Genomic DNA, 23454 nt, shown 5'->3' on the forward strand with positions numbered 1-23454 from the left:
TATGGTGAAACCAGTGAACAGTAGAGAATATGAAGTGATGTTCTGTTGAATACCTGTTTTGCCTTGTTTAGTACTGCAATGCTACGTGATACTTTGGAATGAATATATCTTACGTGAGCTCTCCAGTTAAGTTTTTCGTCTATTATTACCCCCAGAAATTTTTTTTCACTGACTCTTTCAATATCAACACCATTTATTCGAATCTTTGCATTTGTATTTAAACTACTATTTCCAAATAACATCAGTTTAGATTTATTCAAATCTAATGATACTTTTTTTTTATCAAGCCAGAACTTCACTTTAGTTTTTTCATTTGATTGATTGAATATGTGTGATAACAGATCGTTTTTCACACATATCACCAATGAAACACCTTCCTCTACCTTCTGCCAGGCGCAGTAGGCTGTTATTCATTGTAATAAATGTAAAAGTATCTTTATTTTAAACCATTATCTTCTCCTGAACATTACCAACTACCTTTTGAGCTTAAAAAGAAATCAAAGACCTTACAACGTAACAAAGGAAACGTCCGAAAGATGCTTTTACTGCTGTTTTAACCTAGAAACACATCTCGGGTCGCTGCTGTTCAGCAGGGTGAAATTACCACCACTAAGAGGTGCTGCTAGGGACTGATAACAACATATAATGGGCATTTGATGGGCTGATAAGATTTGAAACAGGTGGGTATGACTAATGCGGTCCAACAGCTTTGATAACAGCCTTTACATAACACATTTACAGACTGATCTGCCGTAAGATGAATTTCCTAGTTAGCTTTAAATATCATCATTCACAGTGATTTATGGTTTATTTCTTTTTCAGTTAGATTAAATGTTGCCACAATATACTAAGCCTTACCCAGTCATGTCACCATATTTGAAAGAAACAAGGCTTTTGTAAACTTCCTGAACATTTATGTAAAAAAACTGCATTTTTTTGAGTAGCTGCTGTCAGAAATTACAACAACTGTTTGAATTTTTCCTTCTGAGCAAAAGTGAATTTCACATCCTTTGCTTAAATTACCCCCTCCCCTGTCGCTGCATTCAATTATGCTCTATTCAAGCTATTGTAGGAGGAGAATTGGCATCTCGTCCTCCATTTATGAATGTTTCACTGTGTGATTGTTGAAAGTTGGTGAAAAACTGTTTAGAAAGAGCCCTCTGTTTGCTGATGTCTTTGTAGAGACATTGTCTCACTGCTGGTTTGTCCATCATATCTTGCCATTTTGTTCTCTAGTTGCTTTTGTCATTTAGATCCAGGTCAGTGATTTCCATTGCTTTGTTGTAATTTTCCTCCTTCATTTCTCCCCTGCAGAAAACTAGATGCCTTCATTTATGATGCTGCAGTGTTGAACTACATGGCCAGGAAGGACGAGGGCTGCAAGGTAGGAAATGCATCTGTGCACAGTGATTTCACACCTCTGCACAGTGACACTTTCGTGCATACGGGCAACCATTGCTCAAGTTTCTTTGTCCTATTACCATGTGCAAAAAAACAAAACAAAAAACATAACAAGCATGCTAAATGAGCACTTGTACAAGATGTACATCTGCATTAAATAAATCAAACACACCCAATGCATTTATATTTCCCCCTTGCGGCCTGTAGCTAGTTAATATTGTCATTTCTGGTTGGCACTGGTGTTGATTTATTTATAAGTTTGAGTTTGATACGGCTCCCACAGCAAGAATGAAAATCCTTCCTGGTGATCATTTATAATAAGGTCTGTGGGAGGCCTGAGCTCCCAGCAGCCTCATACAACAGCCACTGCTGCAGTAATTATTACAACTGATGTGGATCTATATTAATTCCTCCACTGAAACAATATCCCACACTCTGGGATGTCGATATTAGAGCTCAGCCAACTGAATTTATGTGACCGTGACAGTACACAAAGAAATTACAGTTAAAATGAAACTAATTTATCTTTTGCTCATTGCCATCTGCGTCTTCATATCTGGCTCTCTGTGAATTAATGTGTTTGTGTGTATACGTGGATTTATGGACCTTTATGTGTTTAATTCAAAAAGGTTATGACCATCGGCTCTGGTAAGGTGTTTGCCACTACGGGTTACGGTATTGCACTGCACAAGAATTCCCGCTGGAAACGCCCACTGGACCTGGCTCTGCTGCAGTTAGTTGGAGATGGTAAGTTAAAAAGGGACCAGAAAGCAACACGTAAGATGCGCTAGCAGGAAGGACGAAGGAGAGAACAAGAAGCACATAGTTAACGCTCATCTTACCAACTTGAAAACCCCAATAAGTAATAATAAAAGTTAATTAAGTAATTAATGTGATCTAAAAAGAAAAAAATAGCATAAAGCCAATCACAACCTGGTTGTGTCATTCGCCTGCTCCGGGGCCTCCTCTTGACAGGAGGAGCCCAAAACACCTCACCTAGAAGTTGCCCAGGAAGCATCCTAGTCAGATGCTGGTACCACCTCCAGTGGCTCCTTTCTCAGTCCATTCCAAATCACCATCTCATCACGTATCGCTAAAGGAGTCCAGACACGCTTCAGAGGAAGCCCAGTTCTGCTTATCCACGATACCTTTACCACAAATAAAGTTAGGAAAGTAGATCAACCTATAAACATCTATAAACATCTATTTCTTGACCACAACAGACCGGTAAAGAGTCCACATTACTGCAGATGCCACTTCAGTATGTTTGTCAATCTCTCCCTCTCACTCATGAACAAACTTAAACTCCTCCACCCGTTTCCAGCTGGGAACCATGGCCTCAGACTTGGAGGAGCTAATTGTCTCCCAGTGCAAGCTGGACGAAATGACTCAATGAAGTCATGATCTCCAGAACAGAACCTGAAATCTGAGACCATTGAACTGATACCCCCACCCGCTGGGTGTGCCTGGATATTCTGTCCATAAATATTTTAAGCAGAATTGATGACAAAGGGACGGCCTGCCTGCCCAGTCTGACTTTTGTCTGCTGATACAAACCAAGCTCTCACTAGGGTTGTTTCAGAAACAGCTAAAAGCGACTGAAGCTAGTCAGACACTTCAGGCACTGATAACACCCAATTTGCCTCATGCTTTGCTCCTGTTGGCCTGTAACAGGAGGAGGAACAGTTACTACCTTGCTGTCTATATTTCAGGAGCAAAGGTAATACTTTTGTCAAGTAGGTCTTCCAGCTAAGCATTAGACAGTCACATCAGGAGGTAGAGTTTTCCTGTCTCCTAGGAGAGTCATTGCTGCTCAGACTGGGGCTCTTTTTATATACAGCATGAGCATCACATGCCCCAGCTCTCAGGCGCATTTAATCCAGCCACATTCCCAACATTTGGATTACTGGGAAGTTCCTCATGTAAATGATGAAGGTAATACTTTTTTTAAATGATTGACAGAGTTTTATTATTGTCACATTATGTTGGATTTTACTTTAATTTTAGACTCATAGAATATATTAATTGAACAGATAGTTTAATTTATTAAAACTGTGTAGGGAGAAGTGGATCCTTCAGACCAGGATCCTCTGAGACCCCAAACCATTGTTCCTAAAAAAAAAAAAAGCACCAAATTAAAGTATAAACAGAAAATAGTAATGTCAAATCATTAGCAACAACGTGACAAAGTCATAAAATATTGAAATGTAAAAAAAGTTCTGTGAGATCTTTGAGAGGTCTGTTCAACAAACAATGGTTAAAGGAGACCGATCACACCTTCACTGGATTCTCATGCTAAACAGGGCCAAACTTTTAAGTAATGAGGTCAGTGTATCTATATGGTATAAGTAGCTGAAATGGCAGTGAATCAAAATCTACTCTAAACTCTGTGTTTCAGCCAGTTTTTGTTCTACTCTTGGCTCTGTATGATGTTAGTTCTTACTAACAGCATGGAGGTCCCAGTCATCTGCTGTTGAAATCTTCTGTTGAGCAGAGCTAACTCATCAGACAACTGGATTAAACATACAGTCTCCTCAAAGCTAAACAGTGGATTTCAGTCAGTGGATATTTTATATATATACCTAAGAGAAATAAGGATTATGCTGAGCTACATGTCATGCAAAGCTACTCTGTTACAGCTCAGTTAGCTTATTAAGTTACTTGATTTCGATCGCCATTGTTGGTCGCCATTTTCTTTGCACTCCCACCGCATTTCATGTAATCTCCTTACTGCCCACCAGCAAACAGCACATTCAAAGGAAGAGTAGTCACATGTCAAAAACATTTATTACATTCATGTCTGTATTCATGACTGCAGTACTGAGGACTATATTAATTTTCCTTTTTAAATGATCCTTTCATTAATGCGTCCTAATTACTGTGCTAATTACTACAGAAGTAAAAGGTAATTCTGATACGCTACTTATGCCGTTTGTCCCTCTTACACCATAACCGCTCCACAAACCAAGACATGTCAAAAGCTTTGATTGAGAATTACTAAGGAATCTGCTCATTAGACCCCAAAATATGGAGTTAGCACCCAAGGTCACCAAGTTATGCGCCTCTGTAAACAAAATCAAAAACCTTGCAGAATCTAAACATGCTGTTCAACCTCACTGACATGGATCGATTGGGAAGGTGGCAACACTTTTGGTGAAAATGCAGCTAAAACTTTTTTATGGTAACAGCAGGTTGACCAGGAGTCCTCTTTATGAAGATTATCCAAGTTTTTTACATTTTAAAAATGGCTGGGTCATGATGTTCAGGAAGAGCGTGTACTGGAGAAAAAGGTTTTATTTATTTATTTAGTTATTTTTTTTAATGTTTCTAGTTCTTTAATTCCACTGCAAATGAATAATGATCAAAAAGTTTACACAGGTTTTGTGGTGATGGTTGAGTGTTATAGGAGGATAAAGTTTAAAGCTGGGGGTGAGGAAGAGAAAAGAGGGATGTGGATGGAGAAAGGTGTGATAGGTGAGGGTCAGTAGAGAAATTAAAGAGGTGGTGGTTGTGAGAGAGAGGAAGATCAATAGAGAAGGTCAGAGGGAGGAGGAGCAGAGAGGAAGAGGGAGGGTCGTGTGATCTCTGCTAAAGCTGTCAGATAACACGTACACACACTTGCACACACACATTTCTCTTTTTCTGGTTCATACACTCAGTAACACTTCCCATATTCTCTGTCTGACCTGATTATACACAAATACACATACTGCAAAGCAGACTTCAGACAGACTTCACTCCTCTAAATATTTTACCCTCAAAGTTATTGTTTGGTTTGTTGCATACACATTTTGCCTGTTTTTTTTTTTCCCATTCTCTGACTTATAGTCTGATAGTAATTTCAGCCTCTTTGCATTTTCTTAGGTCTCTGTTGAATTTCAAGACTTCATTTTTTGATTGTGTTGCTCATGATGACGTAAAAAGATCACAGAAACTGGATTTAAACACAGATCTTCTCAGACTTTGTTCATGCTGCTATGACGATATCACATTTGGTGATCATGAACATTTCCAAGAACTCTGGCTATTTATGTGTTAATCACATTTTTATTTACATATTTGTCATTAGTAGCTCAGTAATGGCAAAGCGTCCAAAGAAGATTGATGAGTGGATCTGTTCAGCACAGAAAGAAACAGGAGACACAAGAGGTTTGGAAAAAAACACAGATCTGAGGAGCAGTGAAGGAGCTCAAAGCGCTCATTGGTACTACAGAGTACATTTAAACAGTGGTAATGTTAACCAGCCTGTTTCTCATTGTTTCAGTCCTGGTCTCTTAGCATGCAGCTGAAATACTGAATACTTGAACCTCTGGGTTGTTTGTTTTAAATAGTCTCCAATAAAGTTACAGCAAATCCTGCAGACAAGTGAACATGATCTGTGGCACCAATTCAACATGATGACACTGAAAACAAGAGAAGGTTCATAGAACTTTGTGGATTACAGCCAAAGGAAAACATGAGATAAATCTACATTTCCAGCTGTATTTGAACATCCATCCGTCTTTCACTTATCCAAGTTTAGGGTTCAGGGAGGCAGGAGTCTATTTCAGCGACTTGCTGTCTTGTCAGAGGTCAGGAGGTACAGTGAGGAAGAGCCTGGACAGGTCACCAGTCTGTCGCAGTCACATTCGAACTTTCAAACTTTCCAAGTGTGACAAAATAAGAAACACGTACTAAATAAGTAGATACCCAGCTTTGGTCTTTTCTGATCATTTCTGGCAGCAGAGGTCGTTTTTATGAAAGCATTTGTCAAGTTTCTGCTGTGCCTATTTCTAACCAAATGAAATGTTCTGTTATTTTTCCTTTATGCATCAGCACTGATTCTGAATACAAATGTATTAAAACTGCATTTGAACTATGAGAAAAAAGAATATCAGGAATGAATTTATACCCAATGAACTACAAGGACTACAACATTCATTCAGATGAATTCTGGTGTTAGATATTTGTAGACTATGTTTCAAAAACATAGTTTAATATATTTTATAGAACCTGTAGGCTGTTGTCAGCTGGGCCAAAGACTTCCTGTTCAATGCACGAAGGAATTCAGTTATGCATTTAAAATTTTACACCTTTCAAAGCCTTAATTTGAAATACCGAAGGAAAACAGATGTTGTAAGGGATTTTTAAGGAGCATACAATTCTGCTGGTTCATAGAAAATTATAAATAACAATGCAAAAAAAAAAAATGTTTAGACCACAGAGAGAAGGGATGAATGCAGGTCGGGAGTCTGTGTGTGTGAGAGTCGAGAGTGACACAGCAGGAAGATCATGACAGCCTGGTGGACGAAGCTGGATGGAAATTAGCTCCTAAACATTGTCAGATCCTGCCTGGATCTATGCAGTGTTATGATGTAACAAAAAAATGCTTAAAGTTATCCAGTAAATGTCAGTATATTAATTAAACCATGTGACAATGCCAATAACCCCTAAACCACTGACAAACAGGAAAGTTGGAAAAGTCACAAAGACGATTAGCACACACATATCTGACAACAAAAGACATAAAATAAAATAAAACTATCCTTTAAAAACCAACGCCACACACATTCTTACTGGCTGTCCTTTCTCATACCAAAAATATTTGATATATTTATATACAAATATCTGATTACATGGCTTATAAGTCTTATCTGCAAAGCTGACATATGATTGGTTCCTATAGTATTTTATAGTGAAAAGCTAGAAAAGCCAAATTGAGCAGATGTCATTAAAATGCATCGGCCTTTAGGTAAAGTGGATTCCTCCTGATCTGAACAGATAATAGAGAGTAGAAGAAGTGGATAAAAATCTGAAAAGCACACCTGCATAAATAGGTAATGATGCTATTTATCCAGGGCTGTGAATAACATCCACGTTCTGTGTAATAATCCCAATTTGATTAAAAAACAATAATTGTGTGAACAGCACTAGAGGACCTCCTCAAACTGCATTTCACATATTTGGCTAATTGTGATAATTGCGCTCTTTAAAATCTCAACACCGAGCTACAGCAGTTTCATAACCAACCCCAAAGACATGACATGAATTCATCATGCACTGCACAAGCAGCGTGGCCCTTTAAGAGTCCTATGTTTCCTAGCAATGCATCTCTTTGTTAGAGTGCTGTCGTTTCCTTTCTTAGCACATGACTGGTCAGTCACCAAATTGCCTACTCTGGGGAGCAATTTAGCCTCTTCGCAATTAGAGAGAGCGAGAGGCAGGTGGAAAATGCCTCAGTGGCAGCGGTGACAGCAGCTCCCAGGGGAAGAGAACACTGGAGGCTGATGGTATGTGATACAAAATGTTCAAACAGAGATGTGTGAGTTTGTCCTTAAAATGAGATGTCTAGCTGTTTGGTTGGATGACAACCACGACTGCAAAGCTGTCGATGTAGAAAAAATAGAAGAAATTATTTTTAAACGCTGGGTCCTTAAACTTTTTAACATATTATTAAAAAGTTCAAGTTTCTTCTACTTTTGTTGTTTGTTTCCAGCTTCTGAGAGGATTTTAGTTCCCATTTGGTACCAATGTAGTATTGAGAAGTCATGTTTGATCAGGATTTGGTTGCATGCAGGTAAGCTAAAGCTAAAATCTAAACAATTTTGTTATTTAACACCTTTTTAAAATATTTTATGTGCATTTCTAAATAACAACTGTAGACAGAACAGGAAGTCTTAGCCTTAGACCCTTGTTGCAGCTCTGAAATACTGACTGATCAGTTCCCTCATCAATCTTCGTTGTGGGAACACGGGCAATTTCCCTACGAGTCTTGTAAACATTCTTGAACTAGCCTTCCTCAATTCAATCATGTATCGATTCCCTGATAAAGAATCGTGTCATCTTTTAGCTACCATCTGTTACAGCAGCTACCACCTGTTGAACTCTGATTTTGTCGCACTGCTGACCCTCATTTGCTAAAGTATAAAGAGGAAAATTCAAAGGACAGCAGATGCACAGCAATACTTTTGATAAAGAAAACTGTTTGAAGATGAGGCATCTGTGTGTCAGGTCCCACGTGGCTGCACTGTATTTCCAAGAAATAAACTTTCTTCAAAGCGATGCCGAAAAGGACAGAGATCCAGGAATGTGCACTGTTAGAAATGCTGATGTTGCACCTGAGCTCAAATCCCACAGTAGCATGCATCCAAGGTTCGCCTCCATTCCACTTCCCCTTTGTGTCACTCACAGTGATTCATGCTGACTGAGCAAAGCCAATAAGAACACCTCACACACAAAAGAATGATAACAGGATGTGAATATGAACAGCTTTTGGCACTAAGGGTGGAACAAACTAGAGCAACACAGCTCACCCTGGGGAAATTGATTTCATTTTTTCTTGATGTTCTTTTTTTTTTTGTATAAATGGCTTTGAGTCTTCAGAGACCCAGATGTTGATTTTCATTTTATAGATTCAGAACAGAGCCACAGATTTTTCTCTGAACCTGCAATTTTGTTTATAATCTTTTGTTTACTTTGCACAGCCGAACCAAAGCTGCAGATTGTTTGTGATCAGCATTTAAACATAAATGAATTAATGAACAAAGCACTAAAAATGGCAGAAAACGAATCCTAATCCCCGAAACAATACATTTTTATCTGTATAGAATTTTACCATCTTAAACTCAGCAAAGACATTTGATGCTGCTTTTTCCAGCGTACACTTTCATGTGTACATGAAGAAAGTCTGACGACAAAATATGTACACTTAGCTGTTATTACACCAAGTGTCTTGCAGAAGTACCTTTAGGGGGGGAAAGGATCGGTTTAAGAGATCAATTAGACTTGACGACCTCCTCCACCCGATTCCCATCACTCTCGCCCAAAAAAACAGCCTTTGCCTCTCCATGTCCCAGTTCTTATTTGTACTTTTACATTTTGGCTGATGTCTGAACAAAGCAATTTCTTTCTGTGATGGAGGAACTGTATCTCCTATAATTTACTTCTGTCACTCACACGAAGCAGTTACAGTAACTTCAAATGATTTGCTTTTTTCCCAGCAGAGTTCTCTTTCGGTTATTTATATGCTAAATATTGCTGCTGTCCACAGTGTTACAAATAAAACTTAATCCAATCCAAATATTACTGATATCACATTAAATATGATCCAAAATTGAAGAGACCAGGCCAAATGAACTATGTGATCAAGCAGACTTGTTAACAAAAAACACTTGACTTCCTCTTTTAATAATTTCCAATATGCCCAAATCTGTCTTGGAAAAAAATGGCTTTTAATCAGTATTGTATAACGGAAATGATCCCATGTTGGTGATTAAAGCTCTTTTTGTGAAGAATGGATGCCATGATCTCCATTTTTGCAGATCATCTGGTCAGTCAGGGTGCTTCTCCCCAGTTTTGGGGATTTTGAATGAAACTTTACACTTTTACTTGAAAAGGTTAGCAAATTATTGTTATTACACAATGACAGCATTAGCATTGACTTGGAAAAAGAAGTCTAGAGAAATCGAAAGCCAAACCGATATAGTTTTCCTGGCCTAAGCTCATGAAGAAAGGGAAGCATTTCTTCAGTGGTTTATAAAGAAATGATCAAAACTTATATTTGTGCTTCTCGTTTATCACCTCTGTGCTTATGTGTGTTTAAGAGCCAACTAAACATTATAGAGTGTGTCCACGTTTATGCTATTTATAGTTTTTATGCACACACAAACTTGGAATTGATCATATACACAGTTTTATATATTTGACTGCTTTAGAAGACATTGTAGGTGAAGTATAAAACTGCCCCAGGTCATAATACAATTTTCTTAATGCTATTTCTGCACAGATTGGATAAAGGGGATATTTATTATGCCCCTGAGAGGATTAAAGAATAAAGGAGCTTAATTCCTCACTGCACACCAACATAAAGCCATTGATGTTATAGAGGCACAGGTTAGAATATTAAGGAGTAGCATAAATTGAATTGTTCCCAAATCACAACAAAACTGCCAAAAATCAGCAGAATGAAACACAGATTCTATTTTATGGTCTGTCTTGGTTTGCACGCCTGCTCCTTTCATTTGTTGAGACGATTCTCCATCTTCACTCCGTGGCATTTTCCTCCTCAGCGCAGGTAAAGGAGGAAATTCTGCCTGTCTGTCAGCTCTTTGTAGGGAAGATTTCTCCCAAAGAGCAGCTTTATGCAGCCATGATTAACGTATTTACAGGGAGATAAAGGGAGCGAGGCAGAGAGCCGGGCAGAGGGAGAGAAATCAACTGAACATTCATTGAAACTTGATAAATTAGATTATGGGAGGGAGCCATACGCAGCATGAACATGCGTATTAGCCTTTATTGTGAGGATTTGCGCAGGAAGTGGGGTGAGAGGAAGAAGGGTCAATCGAGTTGAGCTCAGTTTAATTCAGCTGTCAGAGAACATTTGAATTCCTCCACGACTGTTGGCGAAGTGAAACGTGGCACACAATCCCCTCACGCTTGACCCAGATTTATTTTATTTTTTCTTTCAGATTTGATGTTTTAGTCAACACAGTGGAGACTAATCCATGTGGCAGGGCTTTATGGAAAGGTTTTCAGACAAGGTTAATTAACCCACAGGTCGATTAATATTGTAACAGTGAGGATTGGGAATTGGAACCTCCACATTCCAAGTGTATTTTCAAAACAGTGTGTGTGTGCTAGATTTAAAAGACCTCTGCACCCTGGTCACGCACATCTGTCTGCATGTGTGTGTGTGTGCATGGGAGGGAAAAGCATGATTTCTTCCCCGCTGCCTCCGTCTTTTTGATTAATGCATTAATAGCTAGCACTAAGACTCCCATTACACTGGAGCTCAAAGTGTGTATCACATGAGTGTGCACGTTTTTGATAGTTTGAACAGGAAGAGTAATGTTTGTGTGTGCATTTCCTCCTTTCATCTCCCATGTGCTGTCGCATCGCTTTGCCCTCGGTGTAGACACCAGGCCATTTCACAGCCCGCTTCAAAGGGCTCCTGTCTCTTGCAGTCACTGTCTCTAATTCCCAATTTCCCTTTTCGATCTCATAACTTTTGCTGCAAATCTTTTCCTAAATCCTTTAAATCTTTTTCTTGCTCCCTTTCCCTATTTCCTGAGCCTGTTCTTAGTGTTTGTGCATATTTTGCATTCATGTGATTGCGTATTATACCAACTGTAGTACAACTTAAGTATACAGGTTTGTTGACTAGCTGTTTGTAAGATGTTCTATAGCATGTCAAATTTACATTGTGGTGATTAAAATCCCTTCTATCCTGCATTACATAAATATACAGATGTGCTCCAAAGTTTACTTGCACTCATCATGGGTGCAGATTTTCTCTAATCCAACATTATAAACACAGGGTCAAATATATACATGTACATCTCAGCGTTCTTAGTTTTCTTGTGTTGTTTTATTTTGTTAGTTCATTATTTATTTTATGGTTCCTAGGTTGTTCAGTTTCGTTTATTAGATTCCCCCGTGTGTCTCTGCCCTCTGTGTCTCCCTGTGTGTCTGTGTTTATATTGGGGTGTGAGTTCTTGTGCCGTGTTTCCCTTCGTGTTACGTTTTCCATCCTTCCTCAGCGCGTCATGTCTGTGCTCTCCCTTGTGTTCCCTCGCTCCCTCGTCTGCCTCTCCTCCACTTCCACATCATGATTCCCGTTTTATTGCGAAGACCCCCGCATTTGCATGTTCATTCTGTTCAGTCCAGCCTCCCCTGTCTTATTATGGTTATTCCTGTCAGCTGTGTTCCAGAGAATACACTAACTAAGAATAGCACAATATACTGTATAGAGGCATATATATACATAAAAGTCACTATTAATAAATAGCTGAAATAGAACATGTGCAAGAAGGGTGTAGCTGTAGCAGTAAACAGTGTGTTAAGTGGATGAGTTGTACAGGGAGCCACAGGCAGGAATGATTTCTTGTGTCGTTCAGTGGTGCTTTTCGGTAATCTCAGTCTTTCACTGAACGAGCTCCTGTGACTGACCAGCATGTCATGGAGTGGGTGAGAGGTGTTATCCAACATTGTCTTTATCTTGGACAACATCCGCCTCTCCGACACCACCTTGAGGGAGTCCAGCTCCATCCCCACAACATTGCTGGCCTAACGAATCAGTTTATCGAGTCTGTTGGCATCTGCGACCCTCAGCCTGCTCCCCCAGCATGCAACAGCATAGAGGATCGCACTGGCCACAACAGACTCATAGAAAATCCTCAGCATTTTCTGGCAGATGTTGAAGGATCTCAGTCGCCTCAAAAAATAGAGACGACTCTGGCCCTTTCTGTAAAGTGCTGTGGTGTTTGTAGCCCAGTCCAGTTTATTGTCAATGTTTACTCCAAGGTATTTATAGTCCTCCACAGTGTCAACACTGACCCCCTGGATTGAAACAGGGGTCAAGTGTTTCCTGGTCTTCCTGAAGTCCACGATCAGTTCTTTGGTCTTTGCAACGTTGAGCTGCAGATGATTCTGCTCACACCACGTGACAAAGGAGTCGACCACAGCCCGGTACTCTGTCTCATCATCCCTGCCGATGCATCCAACCACCGCAGAGTCATCAGAAAACTTCTGAAGATGGCAGGTCTCTGTGCAGTGGCTGAAGTCTGTGGTGTAGAGGGTGAAGAGGAAGGGGGAGAGGACAGTCCCCTGTGGTGCCCCTGTGTTGCTGATCACCTTGTCAGACATACACTGTGGAAGACGCACATATTGTTGTTTTCCTGTCAGGTAATCAACAATCCAGGACACCAGAGAAGCATCCACCTGCATCGCTGCTAACTTATCACCCAGGAGGGTCGGCCTGATGGTATTGAAAGCACTACAAAAGTCAAAAAACATGACCCTCACAGTGCTTGCTGGCTGGTCCAGATGTGTGTAGACACGATTTAGCAGGTAGATGATGGTGTCCTCTGTTCCGAGACGAGGCTGATAAGCAAATTGAAGGGGATCCAGATGTGGTCTGACAATGGGTCGCAGCTGGTCCAGGATGAGCCTTTCCAGGGTCTTCATGATGTGGCCACTGGCACGTGGCGTCTTTGGCACAGGGACGAGGCATGATGTCTTCCACATCACTGGTACCCTCTACAGACTCAGACTCAGCATAAACAGTTTATGAAAGACTCCACACAGCTGGGGGGCACAGGCCTTGAGGACGAGGGGACTCACTCCATCTGGTCCAGCAGACTTGCCTGAATCAAGTCTCCTCATTTGCATCTCAACCTGGTATTGAGTGAAGGTGATGGGTGGGGGAGGGGTGTCAGGAATCTCACAGGAAGCAACAGCGCCAAGAGAAGAGAGAGGCTGGCACAGTGGTGTGGCTCTGGATTCCAGGCTGACTACAGGTGAGGTTGTGGGGGTGGGAGCAGACACTGTGGTGTCGAATCTATTAAAAACAGATTCAACTCGTTAGCTCTATTCTCACCTCCCTCAGCTCCCCTGCTGTTGGTTGGCTTGAATCCAGTGATGGTGTTCATGCCCCTCCACACCTCTCTCATGCTGTTCTGCTGGAGTTTCCACTCCAGCTTCCTCCTGTAATTGTCCTTAGCCTCTCTGATCTTGTCCTTTAGTAACACCTGGACCTTCCTCACCTCCTCTTTGTTGCCCCCTCTGAAAGCCCTCTTCTTCTTGTTGAGGAGGGCTTTGATGTCCTTAGTCACCCACGGCTTGTTATTTGGGTAACAATGAACAGTCTGAGCGGGAACAATGGAGTCGGTGCAGAAAGTTATGTAGCCTGTGATACACTCAGTAAGCCCATTGATGTCCTTGGCGTGAGGCTCACAGAGTGTTTCCCAGTGGGTCACCTCGAAACAGCCCTGTAGTTCTGCTAAGGCCTCCTCTGACCACCTCCTAATGCTCCTCATGGTCACAGGTTACCTCCTCACAATTGGCACATAGCAGGGGGTGAGGTGAATCAGGTTATGATCTGACCTACCAAGTGGGGGAAGGGAGGAGGAGCTGTATGCATCCTTGACATTAGCATACAGTAGGTCTAAAATTTTCTCTCCCCTGGTGGGACAGTCCACATATTGTCTGAATGTTGGTAGTGTATTGTCCAGTGATACATGGTTGAAGTCACCCGAGATCACAATAAAGGCACTCGGGTGCTGAGTCTGTAACCGAGCTATGGCAGAGTGGATAGTGTCACATGCAGCTGTGGGGTTAGCAGAGGGAGGAACATAAACAGCCACCAAGATGACGTGAGAGAATTCCCTGAGTAAACAATACGGCCTGAGTCCAACAGCACACAGTTCAGTGTCGGGGCAACAAATCCTTTCTTTGATTGTTATGTTGGCAGGGTTACACCACCGGTTGTTAACTAAAACAGCAAGCCCACCTCCTTTCCGCTTACCGCTAGCGATGCTGTCCCTGTCCGCCCGAACAGTGTGGAAGCCTTCCACCGAAGCATTCTCGTCGGGAATGTCCTGGTGCATCCATGATTCAGTGAAACACATCAGGCTACACTCTCGGTATTCCCTCTGACTCCGTACCAGTGCTGAGAGCTCGTCGATTTTATTCGATAACGATCACACATTTCCCATTACGATAGACGGCAGACACGGTTTATACCTCTTCTGCGGGTCTGGCCAGTGAACCGGCCGACATCAGGGCGATCAGCTGATCTCTGGAGTAAACAGTCCGTGTCGCGGTCCCGTTCCTTGATAAAGGTAATAGTTCCACGGCCACCAGAAGAACAAAAACTCTCTCAATCCACATGATTGAGTGAAAGATAATAAACAGATGAAAATACAAGTCAGAAAATAAAGAATACGTAAGAAAAAAGAGCTAAACGAAGAGTAAAAGCAGGAGCAACTGTAACAGGCTGCATGCTGGTTGGCGCATGCGCACTGAATTTAGGTCAGCATCTCCCTGAGTCCTCTGTCGTGTCCTCCCTCATGCTGTGTGTTCCCTTGTGTGCCTCTCAGTGGCGTTTAGTTTTTATTTTCCCTGCCTAGTTTAGTTTTGTATCATTTCCTTGAGTCAGCAAATAAAGCTGCATTTTGAGGTTATTCCCGTGTGTTGTGAGTCCTGCATTTTGGGTCCAAACTCCTGCCTGCCATACAGTGATTCATGACAGTACCAGCTGTCAAGCATGGAGGTGGTTGCATCATTATCTGGGGCTGTTTTGATATCAGTGGCTCCACAAAGAGAATGGAATAATGATGAAATAGGACTACTTCTGCATGCTTTAAGTTTAAATCAACAGCTAGACTAGACTTGGACAGAGCTGAGTGTTCTAGGAAGACAGTGATCCCAAACACACATCTCAACTGGTTTTGGAATGGGTAAAATGGGCTAACCAAAACCTAGTCTCAACCCTATAGGACTAAGCTTTGAAGTTGGGTAAAGTACATGCTAGGAAACTCTATCAATTCTGCCAAGAAGTGTGCTCAAATAGTCGGAATTATGCCACAAGCTTATAGATGGCTACCAAATACATTTAACCAAATCAAGTGGGGTGCATGTATATATCTGAAGCAATATGTATACCTTTACACCTGTGTGGATTAGAGAAAATCCTAAATAAATTCAAACTTTGTAACCAATCGTTGTTTTCTAAAGTGCTAAAAGTTATATGCTGTATTTCAAAAAGTCCAAAATTACCATGACATCCATGTCCATGGTGTCTATGTAAACATCTGACCACAGCTGTATATTTATTTCTTTGGTTTGCTAACTCCAATCAGTCTCATCTGTCATTCCTATTTTAACAATATACAAACAAAGCTTCGCTTGCTCCTCTCATTTCTCTCTTCCACGCTATATTTCATCATCTCCTAACTCTATATTTTAGTTGTAACAATACACTCCTCCATTCCTCTCATCTCCTGTCTCTTCGCCTCTTCAGCTTTCCTTCTCTTGCCTCTTTCTTCCCTTGGGGGATCAAACACCTTGCTCTCATAACAAAGGGGTGGTAATCCTCTCTATATATTTTTTTCTCTTACTTTCATTTTTTACACTCTTCTTTTTAAATCCCTCTTCCTAATTGTCTTTTTCCTTCTCTCGTGATTCTTCTCCTTTCTACTATCTTCCTCACTTCCTACTTTTATTTCCCCTTTCCCCGTTTTTGTCCCTGCTGTATGGCACTCTTCACTGAACCTTAAACCTCTTATTTTTCTTGTCTTTTCCCCACATTCCCTTCATTTTAATCTTCTTTTTCTCCCCTTACCCTTTCTCTTCCAGATGAGATTGATATGTTGGAGCGTCTCTGGTTGTCGGGCATCTGCCACAATGATAAGATTGAGGTATGATGTTTTACAACTTTTCTCCATTAACCTGATGAATATATATCCTCTTCAGCTATTTCAAAATGAGCTTCGCGTCAGTCCTCTTCATCAAACACCAAACCAGGGAATCACTGGTGTTTCTTTCTTTATTGTTGTTTATTTATTCCTCTTGGCAGAAAAGTATGTATGACAAAAATGGCTAAAATCACAGGACTAACTCAATCTCTCATAACTACTAGATGTGACCTCCTAAAAGAGCAGGAACCTTACCTTATTCAAAAATAGTCATTTCAATATTGTCGCCATGCTCTGCTTTCAGTGTTTCTGCAATCTTTAGTTTGCTTCTGTTCTGATTATGTTCACATGCACATAAATGTGCACTGTCAAAATGGCTTCAACTTGAATTTAATTTGGGGAAACAGGACAGGAAAGTGGTTCAGTTAGTGAGCAAACATTGTGTTGATGTGGAAAGAAAAAATGTCTCCACTGCTCCTCTTGGTTTTACAAGGGTTGAGATCATTTATATGGGATTTTTTCCCTAACATGCCCCAAAATGTTCCTATTCTTATCCCAATCAGTGTGTGGTAGTGGGACCACATTATGTTCCCTCAGTTTACCCCTATTTCGTGCCACATGCTGAGCCTGCCTCTAGATATACCCCATCACTCGTATTTTCTCCAGGTGGTACAGGGTCTGCATGGCTTTCTTTCATGCCTCATAATGAGAAAGCAGAACTCAGTGTGGGAAGTTTGACCCTAAGAAATTAAGAATAAAACCATGTTGTGTTTATCTTTTGATGGGCAGATTTGTAGAACTTTTTAGCCCTCAGATGAGATATTGTTGTCACCCTACCGGGCGGACAGCATAGACATTCGGGAATGAGGCAACGCAGGAGTGTCAAATTGATAGGATAGGTGTATCTGCTAAAAAGCTCGAACAAGTTCAAATCTCAGTGACCTAAACCCAAAGGCCAGAGGTCAAGTTTTCAAAAAGATCGTATAAATGCAATAACTCAAGAATGCTACATTTAGGGATTTTCCAATTGATAGCATATAATCTCTAAAAACCTCTGGTGAGTTTGAATCTCAGTGACTTCAACTTCAAGGTCAAGATCAGAGATCGTGGTTTTTTAAAGATTTTGTGAATAACTTGAAAACAAGTTGACGTACTGTAGGATTTTGAAACCAACACTATAGGCGAGTCTACCAGGAGACTGAGGGGTAGCACTGGCTGTTGTCAGTATTTTTGGTTCTTGTTGGTAATAAATACACTTTCCTGTCCTCCCATAACCTTTCCCCTTTCTCTCCTTGTCTGTCAGGTGATGAGCAGTAAACTGGACATTGACAACATGGCGGGGGTCTTTTATATGCTGCTGGTGGCAATGGGCCTCAGCCTCTTGGTGTTTGCCTGGGAGCATCTGGTGTATTGGAAACTACGGCACTGTGTTAAGCGATCGGGCGGGATGGACTTTCTCCTGGCTCTCAGCAGGGTAAGAGGGAAGACTCATTCAACAACAATAGTAATCAAACTGCTATCAGGCACATAAAAACTCTTGGATATTTAAATGTAAAATCATAGAAATTATGTAGAAGTAATAGAACATAGTCGGGATATTTTCTCTAAAGATACTAGTTATTGTGTAATTTCAATGAATACTTATCATTAATTGACAGATGTGTACCTTACATGCCCAATACAGAGCATTAAGTAAAGTTTGATTGATACACTATGCAAAATAACACAGTACTGTGCAGAAGTCTTGAGTCACCCCTTAATGGAAATAAGTGCAGCAATTTATGCAAACATAACTGATAATGTAATATACAAGTCAAAAACAGTTTTTGTAGCCTAACCACTGAAAATCTGTATTTATGATTACCCTCGTTTTTCAACACAGCCTGAACCCTTAAGCAAGCTTTTTCTCCCTTTCTCTGTTAAGATGATCCCACACTGTTTTAATATTAATTTTGAGGTCTGAGTTCTGGAGAGACCAAACTGTGACCAATGGTGTTCCATTGTGTGCTTTTCTATCCAAGTATGAATCATTGGAAGTGTGTTTGGAATCATTGTCATGCTGTCAAATGAAGCTGTTGTCAATCTGAGGGTTTCCAGATACTGTTGCATGGTGGATAGATATCTAATGGTACTTTTTTGGATTCACTGACAAGATCCAAAACCACTGACTGAAATGAAGCTCCAAACCATGACAGAGCCAGTCACTGTGTTTTACAGATGCCTGTAGACACTCACTGTTATACATCCTTAGGTCCCATGTCAGTGTTAGCTGGATTATTTCTTGAGAAAATAACAGATTCAGTCTAGGCCTGTTACGTCTTTTGTCTTCTATTTGTCTAGATCAACAGTTTCAAAGAACATACAGCACATGATACGCCAAGTTTCAGCTGATAGTTCTTTACAAATCAACTTCTTGGTACAATAATACTATTTTATGCTAAACATAACACTGGCTCATGTTTGAATGATGTGCATTTTTGTTTGAATGGTTTAGTGTTAAGTGAATAAAGCAAAAAAGAAGAAGATAAAACCCTTAATGAGTGAAAAGGCAGCCAATATTGAAAGTCTAGCATACTAAGGGTTGGCTCAAGACTTTCACACAGCAGGATTAAATCTTTCTTCACTCAGGGAACGATTTGCTTGTTGCACTGATAGTTATTCACTGTTGAACTTTTCTTAATTGGTCACTCTCACTCATCTCAAAGTTGAGAATAGTTTTTTAGGACCCGCCCCCCCTTTGTGCTGTCAGTAATGTTTTTTCATCTGTAATTACCTGGATTCAGGTTAACTTTTAGGAGACTTTTTAGGAGACTGATGAAAATGTTCCACACTGCAGTGCAGGACGTACCAGAATATATTGTGGTGTCAGACTGACTACTTATTTTTGCTTTGGAGTCGATGCCAGATGAAAAGATTTCAGTGAAGGACTTGCTCACTCTTTTGCTACTTTGAAATAATATGCATGAATTTAAAACCAAAGATGCCTAACGATGGTTTGGATAAGTATAGTTTATCCCGGCCAGATGTAAAGAAAATGCTCAGAAGTACCAGTAAGAAGTGAGAAATAAGCACATGAATGTTTTCATTCATTTTGAGCCACAGTGAAGCAGCTGATCTCACTGATTTGTGCACTCTCACATGAGAAGGGAGAACTAATCAGTGCAATTTGTTAAAAATTCACAAAAGTGTGCTCAAGGAGAACTGGCAAATGATTTCTGAAGGCCTTATGTTGTGACAGACTGAAAGGTGAAGACATATTTGCTAATCTACTGTTCTTTTTTTTTTTTTTTGGCACAAACAACACAATGAATATCCATCAGTGCTTACAGCCTTGAGGTTCACTCAAAAGAGATAGAAGGTTAATAGACTGTTTTCAGACACAATCAAGATGTGGACTGTGCAGAATTGGATACCAATATCAGGACTTTTTTTCTTGCACTCAGCAGGGACAAGAGCAGACAGCCAAAAACGGGAACATCAGCAATCTTTATCCTTGGCATTGTTCCAGGGTTAACCCAAAGGTCCAGGGCAGAGTGATCACTTAGCTGTTGCACGTCTATTTTCTTTTACTGCCAGTACAGTTTTTGCAAGTTCAGCTTGGGGTCATGGAAATACTTTGTGCATATGTTGCAGTGAAAAACAGAAGAAAGAAGAAAGTGATGAGAGAAGAAATGACTAGAAAGATGAGAACTGGGAGTAAACAGGAGGTATCAAAAGGGATGAAAAGGGGATGGATGGTGTAGTGGGAGGGAGGAAGTGAGGAGAAGTGGAAAGGTAAGGGAGGGGAACTTTGAGATAAGAAAAGAGTTGGCTGAGGAGACAGCTGGAGGTTTGGATGGTGGAGGTAGTGGAGCATAACAGGAGTTGGACGGGGATGCCGGAAGGAGGTGGAGGAGGAAAAGAAAACACAGGGACAGATAGGAGGAGGAATGACAGAGGTGAGGTGGAGGGGAGGGTGAGACTGTTGAAGTGCGAAGCAGGCTTCATCGAGCACTGCAGAGATATTTTTATTTGTCAGAAGATGCTGTGATGCCTGATGTGTACCCGTGGCTGTAACTGTAATACCACCATGTTGGAAGGAAAACAAAAGATTGATTTATTAGCTCCTCCTGTGACACAATGCAGCAGAAATGGCTAATTTACACAGATGGGAACACTAGGGTGTTTATTTCTGACATTTGGGATCCATCATACTGTATGAGTAGACTACTCAAGTGCCACTAGAGTCTCAGTCTACTAAGTATTGCTTTTCCACTGTATAGTACGCATTCTTCTACAATAGATTTAGTGACGCAAATGTAGATTTGTAGGTCTGTGATACAACAGAATAGAACTTATTTGGAAAGCGTCATAAAAGGAAGGTCGAGATTTGATCATTGCAGTCATGCATTGCACTGATTATGCACACCTGACTTTAAGGAATTTAACCTAAGCAAATTCAATGTTTAGCTTTTTTACGCTTTGATATAGTGAAATGTATCCATGTGGACTGTTTTAGTGATTTGCCTGATTTTGGTGAGATCTGCTGATGCGAGATGTCTCCTTTGTGTTTAGTATAATGGAACTAAAAAGCCCCGGCCTTGTGGTACCAGAAAAAAAATTATAATGAAAGGAAAAACTCAGCAGCATGACTCAGACACAAAAACACCCACAAATCTTCTTGTTGCAGATTTTGTAGGAACTATTTTCTTCTTCGTCTCCATCCACCAGCCAAAGTAAGTGTGCAGGTAGCTAGCAGTTGAGCTAAGCTTAAGGGGACCCCAGTAATAAAGGAGTATAATCTGGCAGAAAGAAATACTTTAGATTAAATGTTTTTATAAACTAGAGGGAAAAGACTGTTCCTTTAATGTGCATGTACCACACACACATTAACTGTGGTTAAGTGTACTGCCTGGAGTGATCATTTAGGAGGCATGACACATAATGATCCAACTGCTTACTGAATTCAGCAGATAATTGTCTCACATAGACACAGTCATATATTACATGGAATTTGTACTGGGGATATGGAAGGGTAAAGATGCTTCCGTATCTGTTTTAAGTGATTCCTGACATTTTTATTCTCTCTGTTACTCTGTTAGCTATGTCAGGTAATATGTGTGTACAAGTGCATCTGTTGGTTCTGTGTGTAATGATACAAGAACCAAGTGTGATTTTCTGTATGCACTTATATTTGTTTTTACCATCTTGGTGAAAATCTATTGTGTTCTTTGCAATCTTTGATATCCATGCACATATTCCCTGTTGGGCTTGCTGTCACATCCTTTGGAGTGCACGTTAACCTTCCTTCATACATTCAGAACGTTTCAGGATTTTAGAAAACTCTAGTCTCTAGATCTCTAGACCTTAAGAATAAAAATATCACTTAGATGTAGAAGGCCCAGTTAGCTTCTACCTCCCGTGCTATATCCAATGCTTGCTGCAAAGTCTTTGCAGCTGGCCTGCTTTAACCCAGTCAGAGACTCCCAAGTTTCAATTTCACAGTGCACTGCGCCCCATGCTCTGGGGACTGCGATAGCACTTCTGCCACTAGGTTTGCTGATTCATGGGTCCAGAAGGGCCATTATTACAGTCCCTCCATCAGATCTGGGTTCGGGTGAGGAGCGGAGATTCACCGGAAGTTCCACACATTTTATCATTGAGATCTGGCAGATATTGGTAGATCATATAAATCATTCTCACATGTGAGGAATAATGGAGTTGTTTTTTTTTTCTTTTCTTTCTTTGATTTACATAGCTATTTAGTAGTGCTAATGGATTACCATCTGTCTACAGTAAGCTGTAACAACACAAAGGCAGGAGAGAAAGAGCATCCAGACACAGCAGAGATGGAGTTGCTCACCTAAGACAAAGTTAGAATTGATTACTCCTGTTTGGGATTTAGAATTGCAAAAGTTTTAAAATGTTTAAAAATGTTATGATGCGCCAATAATTTACCCATCAGCCTGACTCACCCGTGTCATGTGTTATTCATAAGTTTTGCTGAAAGGTTGCTGAAGAGATGGAAAATACTTGACTGGTGATTTTAAAGTGCTCTCTCCAGTTTGGAGTAGTTCATTAAAACCAAGTAAGAACAATCTTTATTCTTTTTTTCTGCTCAAATGACAGAAAATAACAACAGCAGTACATTTGAAAGTGAACCTTTCTATCCTGATATTTTCTAGCCAGAATGGAAGGTAGTCCAAAATATTTAATATGAGAAAAAAATATCAAGATTTAATTTTATATCCATGTTTAAGTATAAGTATAAGTACAAAAAAAATCTTTCTTTTTTGTTTTCTGGACAGTTTTTTTTACAATAACATGGCAGAAAAGTGAAATCTACAAAAAGTTTTAGAAGCAGAATTGTTTTTGTTGCCACTGAAATCTCCTCTAGTTAAGATCAAAGAAAATATTTTAATCTTAATTTGTGCATTGGGAAAATAAGCAGTGTGAACACATGAAGCTTGTGTTTAGTTTCAGTTAAGTAACCAAACTGGCAGCTGGAAAGAAGAGCGGTTCAGTTAAATGAAGCTTCAGTCACCATTTGTTTTATTGCTCAGTGACAAAATAGTTTTTGTTGCTTCTGCTCTCCCCTTTGTTTTGACTCCTCTCCAGAAGCTGGATACTACTTGCACATAGCGCTCTCTTCGATTTTTTTTACAGTGCTTTTGGAGAAAACATAGTCCTGTTCCAACTGAGTGACACTTTGTTTGCTGAAAGCTTTGTTTGGTTTCATAGTGGGAAAATTGACAATCCCAGAAGCCTGGTAAACTCAGTCCAAAGTTGTGTTTGTTTTTTTCCCCCAAAACTCATTAATATTTAATGGGCAGTACTCTTTGACTACTCTCTTCAGATGAGATATGACCGCGCAGAAAACAATAGGTAGTTGGAAACCACC

At 40.3% G+C, this 23454-nt stretch overlaps 1 protein-coding gene across 1 annotated transcript in view; it reads left to right on the forward strand.

The window, feature by feature from the left end:
* Positions 1-23454, forward strand: part of grin2da (glutamate receptor, ionotropic, N-methyl D-aspartate 2D, a) — a 237814-nt gene that overhangs the window by 207676 nt on the left and 6684 nt on the right. Inside the window, exons 15-18 of the mRNA XM_005933743.2 lie at positions 1315-1384; positions 2031-2148; positions 16516-16577; positions 17878-18048. Coding sequence (XP_005933805.1) covers positions 1315-1384; positions 2031-2148; positions 16516-16577; positions 17878-18048 — 421 coding nt within the window. The remainder of the gene's footprint in view (positions 1-1314; positions 1385-2030; positions 2149-16515; positions 16578-17877; positions 18049-23454) is intronic.

This window comes from Haplochromis burtoni, unplaced genomic scaffold, assembly GCF_018398535.1.
Source record: "Haplochromis burtoni strain Fernald_Lab_line unplaced genomic scaffold, NCSU_Asbu1 Contig_168, whole genome shotgun sequence".
Classification (NCBI taxonomy): Eukaryota; Metazoa; Chordata; class Actinopteri; order Cichliformes; family Cichlidae; genus Haplochromis; species Haplochromis burtoni.